This window comes from Chanos chanos, chromosome 10, assembly GCF_902362185.1.
Source record: "Chanos chanos chromosome 10, fChaCha1.1, whole genome shotgun sequence".
NCBI lineage: Eukaryota > Metazoa > Chordata > Actinopteri > Gonorynchiformes > Chanidae > Chanos > Chanos chanos.
Genome location: NC_044504.1, coordinates 27,344,177 through 27,366,932, shown reverse-complemented (window position 1 = coordinate 27,366,932; position 22,756 = coordinate 27,344,177). Strand labels below are relative to the sequence as shown.

At 39.0% G+C, this 22,756-nt stretch overlaps 1 protein-coding gene across 1 annotated transcript; it reads left to right on the top strand.

Annotated features, from left to right (window-relative positions):
• Positions 1 to 108: 108 nt before the first annotated feature.
• Positions 109 to 852, top strand: sox21b (SRY-box transcription factor 21b). Its single transcript, XM_030786021.1, has one exon. The coding sequence runs from the start codon at positions 109 to 111 to the stop codon at positions 850 to 852; it is 744 nt and encodes a 247-aa protein (XP_030641881.1).
• Positions 853 to 22,756: the final 21,904 nt, after the last annotated feature.

Here is a 22,756-nt window from a genome sequence, read left to right as displayed (position 1 = left end):
TTCTCTTGCCACCTGAAATCTTGGCAGCAAATCACTGTGTTAGATAAGGAGTTCGTAGACACAGGATATATTTACCCTGTCAAATAAAAAAACTTTATCTGTGCCAACATGTCCAAGCCCATGGATCACGTAAAGCGTCCTATGAATGCCTTTATGGTGTGGTCTAGAGCTCAGCGGCGAAAAATGGCTCAAGAAAACCCCAAAATGCACAATTCGGAAATCAGCAAACGCCTCGGAGCGGAGTGGAAACTTCTCACCGAGTCGGAGAAAAGGCCCTTTATCGACGAGGCGAAGCGGCTGAGGGCGATGCACATGAAGGAGCACCCCGACTACAAATACAGACCACGGAGAAAGCCTAAAACTTTAATGAAAAAAGATAAGTTTGCTTTCCCAGTGCCATATAATTTGGGAGAACACGATGCATTAAAAGTAAGTGGCTTACCAAGCGGAGCGCTCTCCGAGTCCCTCATAAGCAACCCGGACAAGGCAGCAGCGGCAGCTGCGGCTGCAGCGGCCAGAGTTTTCTTTAATCCATCCATGGCAGCAAACCCTTACTCTTTCTTTGACTTGGGCTCGAAAATGACCGAACTTTCTCCGCCGTCATTTTCTTATGCGTCTCCTCTGGGTTACCCAAGCGGCGCGACAGCTTTCTCCAGTACTGGAACAGTTGGAAGCGGAACACACACCCATACACACTCGCATCCATCGCCGGGCAACCCAGGGTACATGATCCCCTGTAACTGTACAGCGTGGCCTTCTGCAGGTCTACAGCCACCTCTGGCGTACATCTTACTGCCCGGGATGGGCAAACCTCAACTTGAACCATATCCTGCGTACGCAGCGGCATTATGATAGGTTACCAGAGACTTTTTTTGAGTGACAAGTTATGACATGCAATGATTACGAAGCATGCACAGATATGTACATGTGATAAAAAAAAATCGTCGTATCAGATATCACATGTGTGTGTATATTGCTTAATGCCTTTTTGTAAGGTCAAACTTAGTATTTAGAGAACTCTCTAACATTACGCTATGGTCTGATAATTCGGGTGGGGGTGGGGTGGGGGGCACAAAATGTTGAACTGGTGAGAAATTGCTGTTGCTATAGGAGACCAGTATGCCCTTAGAAATGTGAAAAGGGTACCATACTGATTTCTATCAGTTTGTATGTGCACCTGTTGGACTGACCTGTTGAAAGCACAAGCTGGTAGACTAGCCTATTTGTCCTGCAGCCCTACAGAACAGAAACAGTTGGTCAATTGGTCACTATGATTTACCGATACACTGGCTCCGTTTTTAACTTTGTGTAAACAAGTGGCCTATTTATAAATGGTATGATTAATAAGATTCTAATTTGCTGTGATTTAAACCACATTTCACACCAGATCAGTTTTGATTTCTTCTTTTCAAGCTGAAGAAAGTTCTTGTAAATTTGTACAGTTAACTGACCCTGATAGCTAATGATTATAGGAATTCTAAATGGCAGGGCTGTCGGGCTTTTGGACTGGTTATCCAGGTGTACATTTTTTTTTCACTACTGTTTTATAGATGTATGTGATATTTATTGTTTAGTGAAAACCTTTTGGTGACCCAGGTGATTAATAGATGAATCAGACAGTGACGTGGTTCAATGGGGTTTAATTTATTAAGAAAGGATGCATTCTGCTCTGTCATGTTTACCGTATCAGCAGTTTAAAATTTGGCAAAAATTAATACCTGGGGCTTCAACACTGAAACATAAATTCATAAAATGTTCACCGTCGATCATACGGCGACTCATCGGCATTTCTGTGCTTTGAGGAAGATAATTCGTTTTTACTAACTTAAAATGAAGTTGTATGTCAATGTGTTTTATTTAGCATCATTTACATGTTAAAGCTTAAGAAATAACGTTCATTTGTTTGAACAAAAGGTCATAATAAAGCGTATGCGGACCAACAGAAAAATCGCTCCACAGTTGTTATTGACTTGCTAACGAGATTTGTATGTGTCCAGCCCTTTTGGTTGGTCAGGCCAGGTGAAGTGTAAGGTATCCTCCAATGGCCGCTTTTGTTCAGGCTTTGAATAGAATTACTTGGAAATCCAAAGCAACTCATTGTAATCTTGTGCCAAAATCCAGATTTATCACAACTTGAATCATGAATAGGAAGGAAGATAAAAACTGAGTAGTTTTCTTTTCAAGCTCCTTCGACCAGTGAAAAGAAACCTTTTAGGCCTGCGAACAGGCTTCTCTTTGAGTTTCACAAATGTCTTTAAATAGGCCGAAGTAGGCTACTAGCCACCATATTATTGGTAGAGGAGGGACAGAAGACGATATTACGATCCAGTAGGCTATCTTTCTGTTTTGCGAGTGTTTGCAGGAATCGTGAAAAAAAACCTGAAAGCTCTCTGAGAATGCGCATTCACAGAGAGAGGGAGAGAGAGAGAGAGAGAGCGCTAACACAGACTTTTTAGTAGAACACAGCCTTGATTATGGAGTTGGGGGATATCCTCAGTTTACTAAAATATGCTCGCGATATGTTCAACTTGTTATTTAAGCAAACTGCCCTTCTTTGATTACATTAAGAAGTTCATTCATATGGATCAGAGTGATTATGCAAAACTAATTTGGACTGTCCAGGGATAATTATCTCCGCCACGGTTAATTGAACCCTTTCACCGCCCTTGCATTCTCTATTGAAACACCCCGATCACCTCTCTTCAATCAACTTCCTGCTATGCCTCCGAAATACCGCTGAAGTGACCCTGTTTCAGTCTGTGGACTATTGTAGAATAAACACGCAAAAGATAATAGAAATTTTAGCTATTTATATTCATTTTAATCTGTGCCGGATACTTTTAATATAGGCTAACGTATTTCTCCGTAAACATTCTCTGCGTTTAATATCTTTTGCTGAAAATTATGTCGGACTTTGGATATGACATAACGAGACATTTTTAATGCCATGAGCAGAAATTTATGGTGAGAGTCATGAAGTATTTCTTGTCCATTTTAATTTTTCTCATGATGAGTTGGTTCTCATCCTTTAAAAAAGCTACAAGTTTTAGGCGTTTTGACCAAATGGTTTGCTGACTGGAAAAATCCCTGAGAAGATCGTCAGTTTGACAAAAGGAGCGCACATATAAGCTACCCAACCCAGTGACCATTTCCCTCTTTTCCCCTCTGGTTTTATTCTCCCTTTTCTTAAGGAGAAGAGGAAAGAAAACTGAAAGAACTTTTTTTTTCTTTTCCTTCAGTGGGAGCGTTTAGACAGTCGAGGAGGTTTTGTCTGGGAACAAAACATGGGGTTGGGGAGGTTTTTTTGTGTGAGTGTTGTTTGTTGAAGTGGAGCTTAGCAAAAAAAGAGGCTGCTTTCCCTCATTGTGATGAAAGCAATCAGTGGTATTTGGAAAACTGTTAGCATTGTGCACTTCTTCTGTGTCTATTGTGAAGGATTTCTTTTCACAAGGGTTTTTTTTTCCTCTCTTTTTTTTTCAGCCGATCCAGCTGGCCTGAGTGAATAGCTCTGAAATGTGTACATGCTTTGTGCCTGTGAGCCCTCAAGTAGCCCACAGTGAATAGAGTGAGTTGACACTGGATGACAGTGAAACAACATTATAAAAATTACATGAGCCAGATGAATGGAGGCAGGCGCATAAATAAATAAAAAGGGTGACCAAAACTGGATAAACCAAATGACAATATGGTGAAAGGGGGGACAAAAAGATATTTAACACACTCGATTAGCATTAGAATGCAATCTACAAGGCAGAACAATTGATGAATAGGTTTACCGGCCAAGAAAGAAATGGACTAAATGCCTTTTGAATAGATATGCTGCCCCCCCCTCCTTTTCAGAGAAAGGGGTTCTCAATGGGGAAAGGTGGAGATGCAACTATGCAAATAACACGGTAAGAAAACTTTTCTGAGGAGAGGGAATAGGCTTGTCTCTCAGTCAGACTGCTTAAAAATAATGTAGAGCTAAATGCGGGTGAGTGAGAGATTAAATTGAAGATTGGGAAAGATGCAGGTATTTGCTTGTCCTTGCCAATAACTGTAAAGTATTATTTCAGGGGTATTTCAGACATAAACTCATGCCATCATGCTTGAATTATTTTGCTACAAACACTTAATTTCTAATACTGAATTTTAACTGCTAAAACATTAGAGAATAGTATGAAAACTGGAGACCGTGTACCAAACTCACAAACTGAAAAAAACCTTTACATACATCAATAAGACTAAAATCAGCACATTTCAGAGTGCGATGCTGATGTGTACAAAAATGTGGTTATTGAATAATAATGTTTTAGCTCCTCATTTCTTGTGAGGTACAAATCTCAAAATTATATTTTAATTTAAGATATTTTTCTATTAATATTTTGTCAACCCTCATGAAAACAGGAATAGTGAATTAATAAACTTAATCACACACGTATAGAATAAGTTATACACACATTAACATCTCCTTCCAAGTCTTTGTTCCATTTGGAGAAGTTGATAAATACAAGAGGGGCCAGATTTTATTTTAATCAGTTGTCAGGATTCACTTATCCTGAGAGCAAAAGAGGTCATCTCCCAAATCCTAATTCACTTCCCTTTATGGCTGATACATCAGCATGTTGCACATGTTGCAATTTCTCTTCTTTTTTTCTTGGTCATAAATCCAGACTGATCCATTTTTTTTTCATACCTCCCTCCTCTGCCCATCTCATCCGGTGATAAGACTAATTTCCATCCAGCGCAGAGCTACTAAACAGAAGCTCCTAAAATCTCTCCCTCCATATGCAGCTGTCATTTCTCTCCTGTTGTCCTCACAGAATAGGCGTGTGGTGCCATCCAAAGGATTTATGGTATTTTCAGCAAATATTTGGACAAATACTGCATAAGACAAACCACTGCAATTTAGATATTATTATTCAGTTTCACTTTTATTTAGGACATAAGGAAAAGTAATAAATAATCTTTTGCTTTGGAACAATTTTGAGTCATGCTGTTTATGCAGTTAATGCTCTTTTACTTTTGTGTTCCCATAGCGACAAACATAAGGAACACAAAGTTACTTGAACAGGTAAAGGTCAAGCACCAAAATCACACACACACACACACACACACACACACACACACACACACACACACACACACACACACACACACGCGCGCGCACACACACACACACACACACACACACACAATACACAATACACAATATACAATAACCCATACTGTGTCAGTTCCATGCTGTTCTCCCCCCTGAATTTATCACGTTAATAAACTGGTCTGTGTAACTTACACTCTGCATAAGGCCTAATGCACTTTACCATAGATACACCGGATAATACTGTCACGTCACACACTTCCCTGTTATCTCAGTGGCCTCCCATAACCAACCTGACACGGAACAATTCATATTCCACTCTCAAAATTAGGAGTGGGAGTTCCCACAAACAAGATTAGCTATGGGTGAATAGATAGAGAATTGGTTTGCAGAGCACCAGGCCTCTTCAGGGTCACTCCAGACCATTGGCGGATTGACAGATGTAACATATTTAAAGAGGAGACATAGAACTAATCTAAGATGTGCTCAGAATGATTCAAATTTTTACCTTTGTTGTTGTTGTTGTTGAAAATAACACATAAGATCCCCTTATTCGGAAACGCAGTCCTTAAAGAAAATGCAACAACAGGCTTTGGCTCGGGAAGTCACACAGAACTTTAGAATTATAAATGGATTCATAACTCATTCCGAGGCCATGCAAAGACTCCTAACACTCTTTTAGGGTCAAAGGAAGACGTGCAGTTATCCGGATGTAGTTGCTATTGACGATATGACGATAAGCCTCATTACGCAACTCAATTACCTACGCGTTCCTAAGACTGACAGTTCCCCAGGAAACAAGCCAGACATCTAATTCCTCTAAAACACTCACGCCAGATATTGTTTCTTTGTGTAAAAGAGGGAAATGCTTGATGCCTCCCTCAAGAGGATACAATGATACATTACACAGAGGTTTTAAGTCAATTACCCATCACACCAAACATATACTACAGGGAATTCTCCATTTCTTAGAGCTGTTTTACGCTCCACATTATACTGGTTGTACAAAATAATGTTGTATTGACATGAACAGTGGTCCATTCTACTTGTGATGGTCCAAAATATTGTGTGCCACACAAATTTCTAACATGGAGCTGCCATTTGTAACATAGGTAAGGATCCACAGTGTAAGAGTGCGTACCCTCACAAATGTGAGGCTATATTTACACATGAAACTACGTCCTGTAATACATGTAAATACAAAGTACTTAGAAGATTAGGGAGTCTCAGAATCCCAAAAGGGATTCTTATGATGTGACATGAAAATAAATATTCTTCTGCTCAAATACAGTGGTTAGGGGCACTTAATAAAAATGAAGCTCTGTACTTGTCTGTTTTTACAGAGTAAACACACACGCACACACACTATATATACATATACATACATACATACATACATACATACATACATACATATATATATATATACACACACACACACACACACACACACACACACACACACACACATATATATATATATATATATATATATATATTTTATGTATATTTATATATATATATAAAATACACCAGTGATGCTTTAGAATGTTCATATATTGCGATTAAACCTTCAAAGAGCCTATAAGACATTTAGATCACATATATATTGCATACATGCTAAATGCAGAATGGGAGACAAACAGCAGATCCTATATGCTCTGTAAATGTGTTTTACATTTGAAATGTACTGAGAGCTTTTGTCTGAGGTTCACTGTCATTGGTGAGACTAAAGCAGCGGGAAAGCAAAAAAAAAAAAAAAAAAAGCACACTTTGTGAAAAGAAATCACTTACCTGACAGAGATTCTTTGTTAGCATTTTTATCTTGAAGGTGTTTGTAAGTTGTTTATTGCTTTTGGGTTTGATGTTTATTTTATAACAGGTAGGATTCTAGGGGGGGGGGGGGGGATTTGTCAGAGTTTGCCAGTGCAGGTGTCTCTCTGAAGAACCTCAAAGACATCACAGAGTTCTCGAGCTCATTTTAGGCAAATCAAAGTGTGAAAAAGGTCTCCTGGAGCAATCTGTCCATCGTACGCTTGTGTCAGGAATGTTTATTGGGGCATTCGACTGTATTACCTGTAATCTCTAGTGAAGGGTCCTGCTGCATTTCTCACCTGCGTATGTTCCCAGGAGGGTAAAAAGACCAAAAATTATCTTGCATTGCACCTTTACTGCAACAACTCGACGTGTCAAATCAAAAAGCTTCCCAAACCCGCGCATGTGTCACTGTGCCTGCCCAAGGTCACCAGAAGAAATGAGATCTTTCTCATATAAACATCCCACGTTCTTCTGAAGTCTGCTGCTCAGCTTTAAGAGTCAGAAAAAAGTTTGTGTGAAAGTATGCGTGTATACAATGCAGCTGATACACAGCAAGCCTTCGGGATATCAGAAAACTCCTGATGAAATTTGGAGACCTGTCAAGTTTTATTTTTCACTGTCAAGCATGAGAAGAGAATGCTAGAGATAGATGACATTTTCTGTGTGACATTAGTAATAAAATAAAAAAACAAAACAAACAAACAAACAAACAAAAAAAGAAAGAAACAAAGCAAAACAATGTAAAGGTCGTGATGGTGTCATTCAACACTGGGGTCTTGAAAACATTTATGTTTTTGAATGAATGCTGTCTTGTTTTTGGCCTTAATTTATTTTTGTCTCCACATATTTACATTTGAATGGTCAAACCACATGAAGATGTGCTGTAAAAATGTAACTTCAATACTCATATCTCATGTTATCCTGTTCTAGCAGTTTCTCCATTTTAGTTGTTACTTATCCTGAAATTTCCAAACACATACCATGTACAATGGGACTTGTTGTTTTGTGTGGAATTTGTTTAGAATCACAGCCACTTACTTTATACTATTTCTGGTGTTGTGTGATCAAACTGGGGATGTAATCTAACCCTTTTTAATGTGTCTATGTGTGTGTGCATGTGAGTGCATGCATGTGTGTGCGTGTGTGTGTATGTGTGTGTGTGTGTGTGTGTGTGTTTGTGTGTTGATATAGCATAGCTACTCTCTCTAGGGATTAGAACTATTTAACATCACAGTGAAGTTTTACAAACATAACTAAGTACAATTAAGCAAAGTATGATTTGTTCTGCCTTTGTGTGTTTCATCAAATGACTCCTCATTTTGCCATGGGCAGAGCATTCACCCAGTGAAGTGAACCAGCAACATAAGATTCCTTCAGATGGCTGGGACTTCCTTGAGATCTTTGCATGAAAGGCCTTCTTCATTTATGGCTCAGGCTCAGATAAAGCGGCAGTGCTTCCTGCCCTGAGGTCACGGCCCTGTGAAGTTCAAACTGCCAGCTCTCATAGCCTCTACATACTTAGGTGAATGAACATCTTATGTGCGCCATGGCTTAATGTCCCCTCAGGAAATGGTCCTGCTCACCTGAAGACCATATTTATCTCATTATTCATTAATAATGTTCAACATTATTTAGTGACAAACAAGTACATTTAGAGATGAGAGATGAGCACAGACACATTAGATCATAGATCATATTATCAGACAGACATACACTGAGGTCACTTAGTCCTTTGTTAGACACAGAGCACACTCAGGTACTCTACTTGATATTGTGCTATCTGTTTGGGCTGTTTGAGAACTGTGACCATGACAGTCTGCACAATTCTACTGATGGCACAGTGGACTCTGGAGGACACGAAGTACTGTCCATAACACTTCAGAGCTTATCTGAACCATTAAGAACCAAAACTGGCCACAGATCAGCAACTGTGAATACCTTGTACCAAACCTTATTAAAAGAGATTTACACCATTTAAAACAGTTTAAGTGCAAAACTCCCACTCTTGTCTGAAATGAATTCTCTCTCTCTCTCTCTCTCTCTCTCTCTCTCTCACACACACACACACGCACGCACGCACACACACACACACACACACACACACACACACACACACACACACAAACTTTAATAGGGTATTTTAGTCTAAGGCACTGAAAATATATCTGTTTCATAATTATGTGCCACATATGTTGCGACAAGCTGTCTGCTAACAGAGTCCATCCTTGAGACAAATGTAGTTTTGCGTCCCCAATCAGCCTATTAAAAAATTTGTTCTGTCACATAAATGAAAAATAGAACCTATGATTGTTTGGACTTCTTTGCTTGATATCTAATTATGCCATATTCTAGAAAGTTCTGTTATGTACCTAATGAGGTTAAGAGACAGAGACAGTATGAAAACTGATTTCTGCAGTGTTTGCTATGTTTTTCTTTGGAAATTTGGAAAAAAAATGTTCTTATTCAGCCTTGACTAGGAGTTATATCTCTGTGCTTCACAGAACTAAGTAATAGAAAAGGGCAATATTAATGTATTTAAGAGCAGACATAAGTAGACAATGGTTACACAATAATCACATCCAGTAACAAACACACTTTATATAATAAGGCTTTAACAGATGTAAAATACATTATTCAAAGGCTGTGTGTTCGGTCTATCCTGTGTCACCAATAAAGATTCCCAGTGTGTGGCATTTGTTTCATTTCTCTTTTGAATTCCACATCTAAAATAAGCTCGCATATATATTGCTTTGGAGAAAAAAAAAAATCTGTCAACTGTCATGCCATTTTTTTGTTCAAGTTCCAAATGACTGCTGGCAGAGATTGTCAGCCTTCATATTAGATTCTCAGGTTTTTAGGGCAAAAATATTTCTATCAGAAATGGAAATAATGAATTTGAAGAGCCGATTGCCCCAGGAGCAGTCACAAAGAATTAGATTGCTCTATGAGACGGGACACGGGCAAAAAAGATAAGTACCTGGCAGTTGGCATACACTCGGCTACATATGCCTATCAATAAAGCAGATTATTTTCTCTGCTTATTACTCTGGAGAGATCTGGAGGGCTCCAGATTGCACCTTTAATGAGAAGAAATGGATCCTACACACTCTCAACTCCACTTCAAGTAAAGTGAGATGTAATGCTTTCTCTTTTACACTCCCCCCCCCCCGTTCTTTCTTCCAGCACTTATTAAAATTAAAAACTTGCCAACATTAATTCAAAAGGGCTTTATTTATTTATTCACTCACACACTCATTCTGTCATATTCTCAACAGGATTATTGTAGCAGAGACTTGATTTGGGGAGTCATTGCCTGTATTGTGCTATCGTGGTTTCACACGCAAATTCTGCAATATTTGCTTTAATTCACAATAAGAAGCAGTGGGGGGAAAAAAAAGAAAAAGAAGAGAATAAATGGTTGCCAAACGATGTGTTATTTCATATTTAATCCCTCGTGTCCTTAAATTTCAGAATCCTCTGCCCCCACATTGAGGCATGCTGCCTTTTGCTGTATTAAAGCAGGTTACATGCTGAAATGTAATGAATAGTCTGGTAAGTTTTGTTTTTGAATGCCTAATATCTATTCTGATACTGTTATTTTAACCCTGCGACAATGTCTTAAAAGATAAAATATTTTTAAATGATGCTATTATCAAACTCTTTAAAATGTTTGAAAATGAGCCGGTCCACTATGCAGGGGTGTCCAAAAGCTTTTAAAACCTCATTTCAAAATTTCTGCATGAATTCTATATAGTACTATAGTATTAAGCATATCCTAAGTGTGACATTGCTTCTTGATTTTTTGTCTTCTCAGAGACTCAGAGGCTTAAAAACTTCCAGACCTCATACATCAGTGCATGTGAAATTTTTATGTGTTTCCATGTTCATCTCATTGTCTACAGTCTGTGTATGGTAAATGCCACAGGTGAATTCAGCACTGTGAACTGGTAATCATACCATTGTCCATGTTCTTCACTCATACCAGGGTGAGAACAATAAAAAAAGGAGAACCCTGGCTATATTTTTCTGACCTCTGTCAACACAGTGAGACAAGTCATTTTCATTCATGTGCTTCTGCTGTGATAGAAACACTTGTGTGTAATTTAGCATTGTTCGCCTCTGTCTGTATATCTATATTGTATTCACAGTACTCAGAAAGCAAGGGGATGATATCAGCTCCATCCCTTAAATATCATTTGAGACAACAGGGATGGCCAGGCTGGTTCTGCACCCTGTTTCCCACAGTATCACTGCTGAGGTATTGATAAGATGGACTGTCCATGTTGTGCTTTATGGTCTGAAACATTAACGTCTCAATAAGCTGTCAATCACAGAGTGCACAGTACAGCTGTAAATTTGATCAGGCCATGTTTCCGTTCTTTCTTTCTTTCTTTCTTTCTTTCTTTCTTTCTTTCCTCTACTTTCCTTCACAGTTCATGCTGTCTGTAAGCCTTCAGGAGGAACCTGTCCATGAGATCCAAACAAAGTTTTCTATGCTTGTGTCATTCGGATTGTATGTAAAAGTGTAGAGGGTGTCATTTGAAAAACAGCTCATTATGCTACTTTTGAAACAAGCTCTGAAGAAACATCCAAACTTTATGTATTTTACACACTCTCTCTAACTTCCACTGCCGACAGTGAGAATATGTTCAAACAGCCATGTTTGGTTTTACCAGGATCATCACGGAAGACATGTGTAAAAAATAAAGCTGACATTAGCATGCAGTAATGAGAGAAAGATTTATGTATGTAGGACACTATAAAAATGCTCAGCCAGTGACTCCCGCTGTCTGCTTCATTCTCCTATTGCGTCACTCACTTAGCTAGCGTGTGTTTCCGCCAAACCGATCATTTCACATTACCTGCTCTCCAAAAAACGGTTTGATCGCCAGAAACATAAGCAAACAAACATTGAGTTTCTCACTCTATGGATGTTTTTTTTTTTTTTTTTTTTAAGATTTTTCGTTCTGTGTAGGTGAATTTCTGGTGATTGAATTTCTGCTGTAATTTGATGTAGAATTGATTGTGACAGGACAGCGGATGGTTGAAAAGAGCTGCTGATCTTTTGCTCCATGCTGTTGGGTATGAGTCAATGATATCGTTAAAGAAAGAAGCAAAAAAAAAAAAAAAAAAAAAAAGAAAACAGAAAAAGACCTCTGACAACTGAGTTACGGAAACACAAACACAAATTTTAATATACCACAAAGAAGACAAAAATAAATATATTTTATGTGTTTCAAAAATATATTTTGATTTATTCTGGTTTATCTATGGGTGCGTAGAGATGCATATGCCCAAACTGTCATGAAAACTCTGATATTGTGCAATATTTCATGTTCTCTTTAAAACTTCTATTTTTCTAGAGACTCCAAATACACAAGTTTGTACACATTCAACTTTTTGTCTGCTCTCCCCATGCCTGTATTGTTTAACCCATTCCTTCCACAAGCTTAGCTGTGAAATCAAACTATGAGTGTGATTAAGTTAAGAATGAATGGGTAGAAAGAGTAAAAATGAAGGGATGAAGGGTGAATGAATGTTTCAGTGGAAGTGGTAGTGTCAGTAACATACAGTAAAAAACGCAGGCAGCCTTGTATTTTCGGTCATACTGTAGATAGCACACTTCCATGTACACACACGAGAGAGAGTAAGATAGAGATAGAGGGAGAGAGAGAAAGAGATACAGAAAGAGAGAGAGAGAGAGAGAGAGAGAGAGGTGCAGAGTTTTTTTTTAAAGTGAAACCAGAAATTCGGGTTTTTGGCGCATGTGACTGACCCAAATCTCTTGCCCGTCCTTCGTAACATGCTTCTGCAAACCTGAGCCCCAGGGTGACACTGTATCCCTTACAGAGGGGCTTGCCAGTGCATTTCCATGGCATGCGTAATGAGAGATCTATACCCAAGGAAAGCACAGCGGATATAAAGCTTTCTTGTAGCAATAATGAGCGAGCGATTGATCCGTACTCAAACAAACCGGTTTGCTGACTTAATACCAAAGGCAGATTAAAGTGTGTGCCAAAAAGTGCCCTGGCACACAGCGACAGCGCTTCGAGGGTCCCCAAACTTGTCATCACATTAGTGCATGGTCAAGGAGTACATCCTCACACTCTCATAATCTGCTTTCCTGCACAATTAGGCTTCTATAATAAGGCAGCTGTCAGACACAAGGAATGAGTGAGAGAGAGAGAGAGAGAGAGAGAGAGAAATGGCTTAGACTCTTTACAGGGACTGATGGATCTGTTACTTTGCCTGAAAGTTAGATGCTCTCTTCTTTTTAGATGTCCCTAAAGCCTGTCTGTTCTTACAGTCAAAACATTGACTATGACAACATTCAGACACAATACCTTATTGTGCCAAACTGCCCATTGTGCTCTGATGAATCCAGACAGAGAAGAGAGAGAAAGAGAGAGAGTTGGAGAGGGAGAGTGAGAGAAAGAGAGAGAGAGAGAGAGAGAGAGAGAGAGAGAGAGAGAGAGAGTGAGGGTTAGGTGAGAGTGCTTCATCGTAGATGCACACGGGAAGCTGACGTTAAAAAAAGGAGGAGGACAGTTGGACAAAGACAACTTCTCTGGGTAAAATAATAGATAATTTCCATCTAACACGAGAGAGAGAGAGAGAGGGGGGGGGGACCAACAGCTATTGAGGAAAAATAGAATGATAGAATAAAGTAGTGAAGGAGGGGATATGGGGGATATAAAAGAATAAGCAGAAGAATCCAGTGGTGAAAGAGAGAGAGAGAGAGAGAAAGAAAGAGAGAGAGAGAGAGAGAGAGAGAGAGAGAGGGGAAAAAAGCCATTGATGACCCCCAGTTTCATTCTTCCGTTCTTCCTTTTCTCCTGTTCTTTTCGCCTGGCAGAACGGGGAGAGCTAAGCTGGGAGCTGTAATGTCATTAAATTGCAAATGCTTTTTTTTTTTTTTCATTTTTCCGACACACACTGTTTACTTATCTGGCAAAAACATATGTTGGAAGGAATCCGTTAAATTCTGCCCATTGCCTTGGGTGAAAGTGCAATAGAAACGGCTCCCACTGAGCTCCTCACTGACGCTGTCTCTTCTTTTTTAGCACTTTGGCCCTTATCTACAAGACTGCTTAGCACCAAAACTGGCAAGTTCAATGAAAAAAAAAAATGAAGATACAGCACGAGATTAAGGCACCCCAAGAACAGTGAGGGGAGGAATGCTTTAGCTCAGAGAAGGGTCATCCCATTGCAAATCATTTCACTCCTCTCCATCTGCATAAATGACTATTTTTTTTCAGGGCATCTCTCTTTCTCTCTCTCTCTCTCTCTCCCTCTCTCTCTCTCTCTCTCTCTCTCTCTCTCTCTGTCGCTGCTGTCTGTATATTTTTCTCACTCTGCCACACATTTAATTTCACGCCCCATGTTCTGAATATGCTTAAATGCCTATCTCCGATGCACCTTTAAGCCTAAGGAAAGAGTGTAAAGGGTGGTGGAGGGATGGAGGGGTTGGGTGGGGTGGGACGTGAGAGGTGTGGGGGTGAGGGGGGGGGGGGGGGGCGAGAGCAAAAAAAAAAAAAAAAAAAAATTAAAGATAAAATGGTATGATTTGCACTACAAGTCTATTACTCTATGGCATTTACATATAGTTTACCTCTGCAATTCCAAGACTTTTTTTTTCCCTGTGCCACCTTTCCTATCAGCAACTGTGAGCTTGTATAAATATGTATAAATCTTTGTGAAGGGGAAAATAGAGTTCCTCTAGCACCACAGCAAAAGTTTGAAGGATGCACTTTTCTTTCTGTCCCTCAACTTCTCTCTTCTCTCAGGAGTGTGTGTGTGTGTGTGCGTGTGTGTGTGTGTGTCTGTGTGTATCCGTGCATATGTGTGTACGTGCATGCATACGCATGTGTGTGTGTATATATGTGTGTGGATGTGTGTGTTTGTGTGTATGTATGCATCTGTGAAATTGATGTGGTGGAGGTGTATATTCTCACAGAAAGGCAGCACTCACACACATACACACCTCCACTCAATCTCTTTGCACAAGACAGACCCCAAAGAACTGGAGCGAACAGGGATTTCAACATGTGATCGAAAACCTCTGAATACACACACACACTTACTGACAGAAACGTGCATGCATGTGTACCTCAAGCACACTTTTGACTGGACACTCATACACACGCTAAGAGCCCCTGTAACCTTCAAATACATCGTGACTAGATGATAAATATTTTAAAACACTTTGATACCAACGCACACAGTTAAGAAATGAAGGACACCTTTGTTACCTTTTTTTAAAAGTGGACACTTGATTACATATGACACCATTCAAGCAACAGTATTAGCTTAGTCACTGACAGATGACAAATTGGTTAATGTGACGACTTTTGTCATAACATTGGAGAATTATGTGCGTATAACTCTGTGTCTCTGTGTTGACAGGGGAAGTTCTATCCCTGAATACTGAAAGAGAGAGAGAGAGAGGGAGAGAGAGAGAGGGAGAGAGATAGAGAGGGAGAGAGAGAGGGAGAGAGAGAGAGAGAGAGAGAGAGATAGAGAGGGAGAGAGAGAGAGATAGAGAGAGAGAGAGATAGAGAGGGAGAGAGAGAGAGAGAGAGGGAGAGAGAGAGAGAGAGAGAGAGAGAGAGAGAGAGAGAGAGAGAAAGATAGAGAGCTGGAGAGACAGAGACCGGGGCAGCTATTCTAATCACGATCACCTCTCCTTTCTTGTTCGCCCCTCCACATTTGAATACTGTGACTCTCCACAGATGAGAAAGGGCTTTAGCTCTTGCCGTATTGTCGCCTTTCTCCTCTTCCCTTTTATTTGCAATTAAATGCATTTCAAACGGAACAACTGTACAGAAAGCAATTTCGATAAGGCTGGCCGCAAATCCATTGCTTTCATACCTCCATTGTTCATATTTTGCATTTTGGTCCAGTTTTCTGTTATGCGTATTGCTATATCGAAAACATATATCAACAGACAAACTTGCCAGTAAAAAAAAAAAAAAAAAAAAATGAAAAAAAAGGGGGGAAAAAAAAGAATAAAAAAGGGAAAAATAAGTCCCATATTGAAAATTAAATTGTGGCTTAGAATTCATTTAAGGGCCTTTTTTTTGGATAATTTCAAAAACTTTTTTTCACTTTTCCTGTCCTCCCCTGGATGCGTGTCAACATGTAAAGGTCTTGACTTTATGCTCTTGTCCTGTCACACTCAGGCCCAAGGTCCATCTTATTTTGCAAATGTGGCCAAGTGCCATTTTCTCCAAGCATGTGATGGGATTGGGTATATTGGAATTATTGTCATCTGGTCAATGCTAGCTTGTCTCTCTCCTTCTCTCTTTCTCTCTCTCTTTCTTTAAGCATTGTGCTTGGTTTGTGTGCCAAGCACCCGTTGCAATGAGCAATCTCCTCTTGGAGCTAAGGCATCTTTGAAGGATTTGAGCATTGTAAATAGCTTCAAACCCTCTCTCTTGCTCTCTTGTACAAGGTTTACCCCCCAAGCACTTTGTAACTTATCAGGCTTGCCTGGTGCCTCCTTTATGGCTGGCATTATGCGGGAATGTAAATCAGTAAGCTGCCAGAGATGTAGGCGGGATCCAGTACTGAGAGGAGAGAGAGAGAGAGAGAGAGAGAGAGAGAGAGAAGACACTAAAATGCACTAAAGGGGAGTAACATACACCTCTCTTTTTTGCATTTTTGGTTTGCATGGGAAACTATTTTATTATCTGACACACCAGGCACCAACTGATCAAGAATAGGTGGAAGTTTCAGTCTGGAGAGGTAAATGAAAACTGAACTACTGAGTTCATCTGTTTAGAAACCTGCATGTTAGTCAGAGAATAGTTCAGAGAAAGATGATGAGATTGTGTGTACTCTCTCTCTCACACACGCACACACACACACGCACACAAGTGCGGGCTGGTGAGATTGTGGAGAAGACTAAGAGAACATCTTTGCTGTAAGCACAGCACCCTGATCCTCTTAATGTCTTTAATGTATTTTGATTGACAGATGCCCAAGGTCTTTCTTGTTTTTATAATTTCCATCTCTAATGGTACAAGGGACAGATTAGTATTGAAGGAGAACCCATGAAAGCCTCTACAGAAAAAAAAAAAAAAAAAATCCCAGGACCCTTGGCCTACATTCACTTTGTGTTAGGATGTATAGATAATATCTATATTAAAATGAACGCCTATTAAGTTTAATGATGATTTGTCTAAATCTTCTGATTGTCGTACTGTTTGCCCTTGAATTGTCACTGTACAATCTGATCATAACATCTCTGAAATCTTCAAAAAAAAAAAAAAAAAAAACAGTCCTGAAGCAGATTTCAAACACACGATTAATCTTCTTTTACGGCCCCTAATTAGAACACTTTGTGATCTGAGAGTATGGATTCACGCTGAGAGAAATACATTACCTTGGCCTATATGGAGTTGGTGTCTGTTTGGTTCTAAACTTCAGGACTAAATGCAATGACCTTCAATGGTGTTAGTTCAAGAGGCAAACATTCCACAGTGAAGCCAGACCAGGTGTGGAACATGTAAAACGGTGCAATGACTGGTAGTGAATCTGTGTAAAGAAAAACGACAAGGTCGCCCTCTGTCTAGCTTACCTGTGCACTGCATCTATATCTCTGTCAGTAGTTCCAACCTACTACACTATGGCAAATAAAGATATCTTTTCAAAAAACGTAACAGCATTTTTATTTCATTTACTTTCATTTTCTTTCAAGACTGTGATTTTCTTATTCCGTATGTAGAGTCGTGCTCATTTGAAGCATGGGAATGTCATGACATGAAATTTGACATGAAATTTAAACTATTTTAAAATTAGTTTTGAATTTATTTAAAAAAAAAAACATTTTCAATTTATACTTTTTTTTTTATTAAAATGTGTTTAATTTAGTGTCAGCTTAATAATTTTGACCTACTTTTGAGAGGTTCACCTGTTTCTCAGAACTACGTATTTTGTGGAGTCCCTGCTGGTGTCCATACAAATCAAATGATGGGTTCTCCCACCGGATGAAGAATGAACACACTCGTTTCTCAAAATAAAATAAAAAAAAAAGAAAGAAAAACAAATAGAAAAACGGCTGTCATGTCAAGACCTCAAGGGATGAATTTGAAATATTCTGACATAGAACACAAAAGTAAACAATGAGAGCTGAAAAAACATATATGGTATCCATTAGTCCTGTTATTTAAAATGCAGCAAAAAAGAGTGGAAACATCAGTTAAATGGACAAACTTATCCTTTTCCCATTCTTTCTCATTCATCCTTGTTAATTTATGAAGCCCTGTCCCTCGCTCAATGAAACTGAAGTGCCCTCATTTACCATCTGAAAAAAATTCTTTTCTTCCAACCAAGACATTACCCTCCCTGAAATGTGTGCTGAGAGCAGCGGACACCAAGATCACTCCAACAGCCATTAGGAAAATGGATCCATTTTGTCCATCAGCATGACAATAAAAAAGATCGTTTCACAAATTAAGCCTCACCTCCATCTGCAAAATCTCTTTGAAATGCTATTACCGAGGATTTCTCATTGTTAGCACTTCAAAAAGGCCTAAACACCCCCCCTCCCTCCCCGTTCGTGAAGCTAGCCTTTCATTTATAAGTTTCCATTGACTAAACACAATACCAATTCCTCTGCAGCGGACAGAGAGAAAGCTCTAGGCTGCACTGAGAGATATTGTGTCGTGGATAAAAGACACATGGCACACTTGCATATTTCACGCTAGTGCAATTAACAGCTAACAAATTAACATCACTCAAATTAGACACAACACAGGCGCACACACACACACACACACACACACACACACACACACATTACTCAGCCTTCTCATTGCTGAGTCAAAGGCTGTAGATAAGTGTATCTTAATTATAAAACAGGGTGGAGCAAAGAGAGAGAGAGAGAGAGTGAGAGTCTTTTCCCATTAACATTTGATAGATTTCAATGACGGAGTTCTGGAAAATTCATTTTGTCGCAATGAAATAAAATTTCAGAAAAATAAATAAAGCAAAGGCACTTAGATTGGTTAAACACAGAGTTATTTCTCAACACTGTTTACTGTACTAATACTGAATTATTTACATGAAATAGAAGTGAAAAACTCTCTGAGCATATTTTTGACAATCATGGTTCTCTCTCGCCATCTTGTGGTGTGGATAAAACAGTGCCTTAGTTTAATGTACTCAGCTTAGGAGCTGCTGCACTAATGGTTATAACAGGATTGTTGTCCTGAAATGACATTCATTTAACTAGCATTCAAACAAACAAACAAACAAATAATTTGAGCAGTGGCGAGTGCTAAAGTGTTTCTTCTTCAATTAGTTTTGGTTTTCTCTCTTTATCAGTATTGTAAGTTTTTTTTTTTTGCTTTTTTTACAACAGTAACATGACTGCATCTTATTTCTCATCCAGAAACGTAATTATTTTAGTGAATTTGACAACATAAATAAAGCCATCTCAAACAATAAAAAAAATGAAAAAAAAAAAAAAAAAAAATCATGCATTCTGATGAACTGCGATTGAAGCACAACAAACAAGCAAAACACTGTGAATACATACAGATGGGTTGCTCAATACATTCTATGAATGGTCTGAGCTGGAATGTGACCTAATGGGTGAAGTACATGATTTTTATCACATGCCTGCCTGCCTGGAAGACTTAAGGGAAAGTCTTCTACATGTATATACAGAAGCTTTAAGATTTGAACTCAAGAGCCCTCTAAAATATAAAAATTGAGAGTTATTTAGCCTAAAGAACAAATTATATGTCTGTGTATCTGAAATGATAGAATGCACTGGCACAAAAATAAATTTTGGAAATAAACATACAGTATTTACCAATACTGTTGCTGTGCTTATACGACTGGTGAAATAATGAAAACATAAAACATAGCATTTACAAAACATTCCACTGAAAACTTTGTACTTCTGTAACTATTAACCTCACAAAAAAAGCATTTGTCTCAAGCAAGAGGTTGACTGACTAACTGACTGACTGATTGACTGTATTACTGATTGTGTTACAGACTGACTGTATTACTGACTGACTGCATTGCTAACTGACTTTATTACTAATTTACTTTATTATTGACTGACTGTATTACTGACTGCCTAGCTGCATTATTGACTGTCTGGCTGTTTTACTAACTGACTGGTTTACTAATTTACTGTATTACTGACTGACTGTATTACTAAATGAACACCTTACTAACTGACTGTATTGCTGACTGACTGTATTACTAAATGAGCACCTTACTAACTGACTGTATTAGTGACTAACTGTGTTACTAAATGTGCGCCTTACTAACTGACTGTATTACTGATTAACTGTATTACTAAATGAGTGCCTTACTGACTGACTGTATTACTGACTAACTGTGCTACTAAATGAGTGCCTTACTACCTGACTGTATTACTGACTGACTGTGTTATTAAATGGGTGCCTTACTACCTGACTGTATTACTGACTGACTGTATTACTGACTGACTGTGTTACTAAATGAGTGCCTTACTAACTGACTGTATTAGTGACTAACTGTGCTACTAAATGAGTGCCTTACTAACTGACTGTATTACTGACTGACTGTATTACTGATTGACTGTATTACTGACTGACTGTATTACTGACTGACTGTATTACTGACTGACTGTGTTATTAAATGAGTGCCTTACTAACTGACTGTATTACTGACTGACTGTATTACTGACTGACTGTGTTACTGACTGACTGTGTTATTAAATGAGTGCCTTACTAACTGACTGTATTACTGACTGACTGTGTTACTAAATGAGTGCCTTACTAACTGACTGTATTACTGACTAACTGTGTTACTAAATGAGTGCCTTGCTAACTGACTGTATTACTGACTGCCTGTATTACTGATTGACTGTATTACTGACTAACTGTATTACCGATTGACTGTATTACTGACTGACTGTATTACTGACTGACTGTGTTACTGACTGCCTGTATTACTGACTGACTGTATTACTGACTAACTGTATTACCGATTGACTGTATTACTGACTGACTGTGTTACTGACTGACTGTGTTACTAAATGAGTGCCTTACTAACTGACTGTATTATTGACTGCCTGTATTACTAACCGGGCAGGGAGATGAAAGGTTAAGACACTCTCAACAATAGTTTTGTACACTAGTTCTAAGATCTGCTGATTGACACCAAGGCCGCTGAGTTTTCTGAGAAGATAGAGTCACTGTGAGTATATCTTAAAAATATACTCTGTATTTTCAGAGAAGCTCACCTGGGAGTCCAGAACTATACCAAGGTATTTAAAGTTTTCCACAGTTTCAACATGTTGGCCATCAAGTGAAACTGGTTCTGTTTTCAGATTTTGTTAGATAATTAGTTGTTTTGTCTTGGTGACATTGATTTCCAGCTGGCTAGTGCGACACCATGTTGGAAGGGCCTTAGTGTGGACCAGATAGGCAGCTTCACCTAAATGGTGTGTTTTCAGTAGGAGGCCAACTAAAGCCATATTGTCAGCATATTTAAACAATCTAAAGTGCTTCTCATTGATCATAAATTCATTGGTAAAAAGAGAGAATAGCACAGGGGATGGTACACAGCCTTGTGGGCAGTCTGTGGTCACACTGAGCACATCTGACATACTCCCTCTGACACAGACCCTCTGTGGGCGTTAGGTAAGAAAGTATCTGATCCAGAGAACTAACCCCAAATTGATGTTGAGATCAGTGAGCCTTTTCAGGAGAATGTTGTCTTCATTGAATTAAAAGCTGAGCTAAAATCCACGAATAAAACCCTAGGCGTATCCTTTTGGATGCATAAGATGTTTCGGGACTATATTCAACAGGGTCAGCACAGCATTGTCTGTGTCTCTGTCGCTGTTATATGCAAATTGAAGGGGATCTAGCATGGTTGCCACAGTGGAGGTCAGGTGACTGGCCAGAACGTGCTCCATGTTTTACATGGTATGGAGGTTATTGCGATGGGCCGAAAATCATTTGGCATGTTTGTGCCTGGCTTTGTTGGCACAGGCCTGATTACTGATCATTTCCATGATTTTGGCACTGTGTGTGTGTCTAGGAGGGACTGAAACAGCCTTGCAAAAACAATGTGTGTGTATGTGTCTAGGAGGGACTGAAACAGCCTTGCAAAAACTCCTTTTAGTTGAGGAGCACAGTCTTTAAGAAGACATGCTTTTAGACAGTCTGGGCAAGTAGTCTTGATTGGCTTCAGTTTAAAAAGATTCGTTGCAACATCGTCCTCATTGATAACTATTGGAGTTTCTACAGGGAGACTCTTGCATATCTCATCACACTCTGTCCTGCTATCTATAGCATCGAATCTACAATAAAAGTTGTTCAGGTCATTGATAAGGGTTTGACTATTACTTACAGGACTATCACTCTTTTTACTGGATCTGCCCATTAATGTGTTTAGTCCCTTCCACGCTTGTCTTATATTACCAGTTAGAAATTTGCCCTCTATTTTATTTTCAGTTTTTGCCTTAAGAATTTCTCCCCTTAACTGTCTCCTTTTCTCACACAATAATTCCATATTACCAGTGCAGAAACTGTATTACTAAATGAGCACCTTACTAACTGACTGTAGTGCTAACTGACTGTATTACTAAATGAGTGCCTTACTAACTGACTGTATTACTGACTGACTGTGTTACTAACTGAGGGGATTAATAACTAACTGTATAACCCACTGACTCTATTATTCGCTGACTGCCTGACTGACTGACTGACTGCCTGACTGACCGACTGCCTGACTGCCCAACTGAATGGCTGACTAACTAACTATCTAACTAACTAACCAACCAACTAACAAACTAAATACATAAATTACAATGTCTATTAGTGGTAAATACATTAAAATGCT

Bases quoted from the DNA above. Each gene is read 5' to 3' on its own strand.
- sox21b (XM_030786021.1), top strand. From the start codon at position 109: ATGTCCAAGCCCATGGATCACGTAAAGCGTCCTATGAATGCCTTTATG.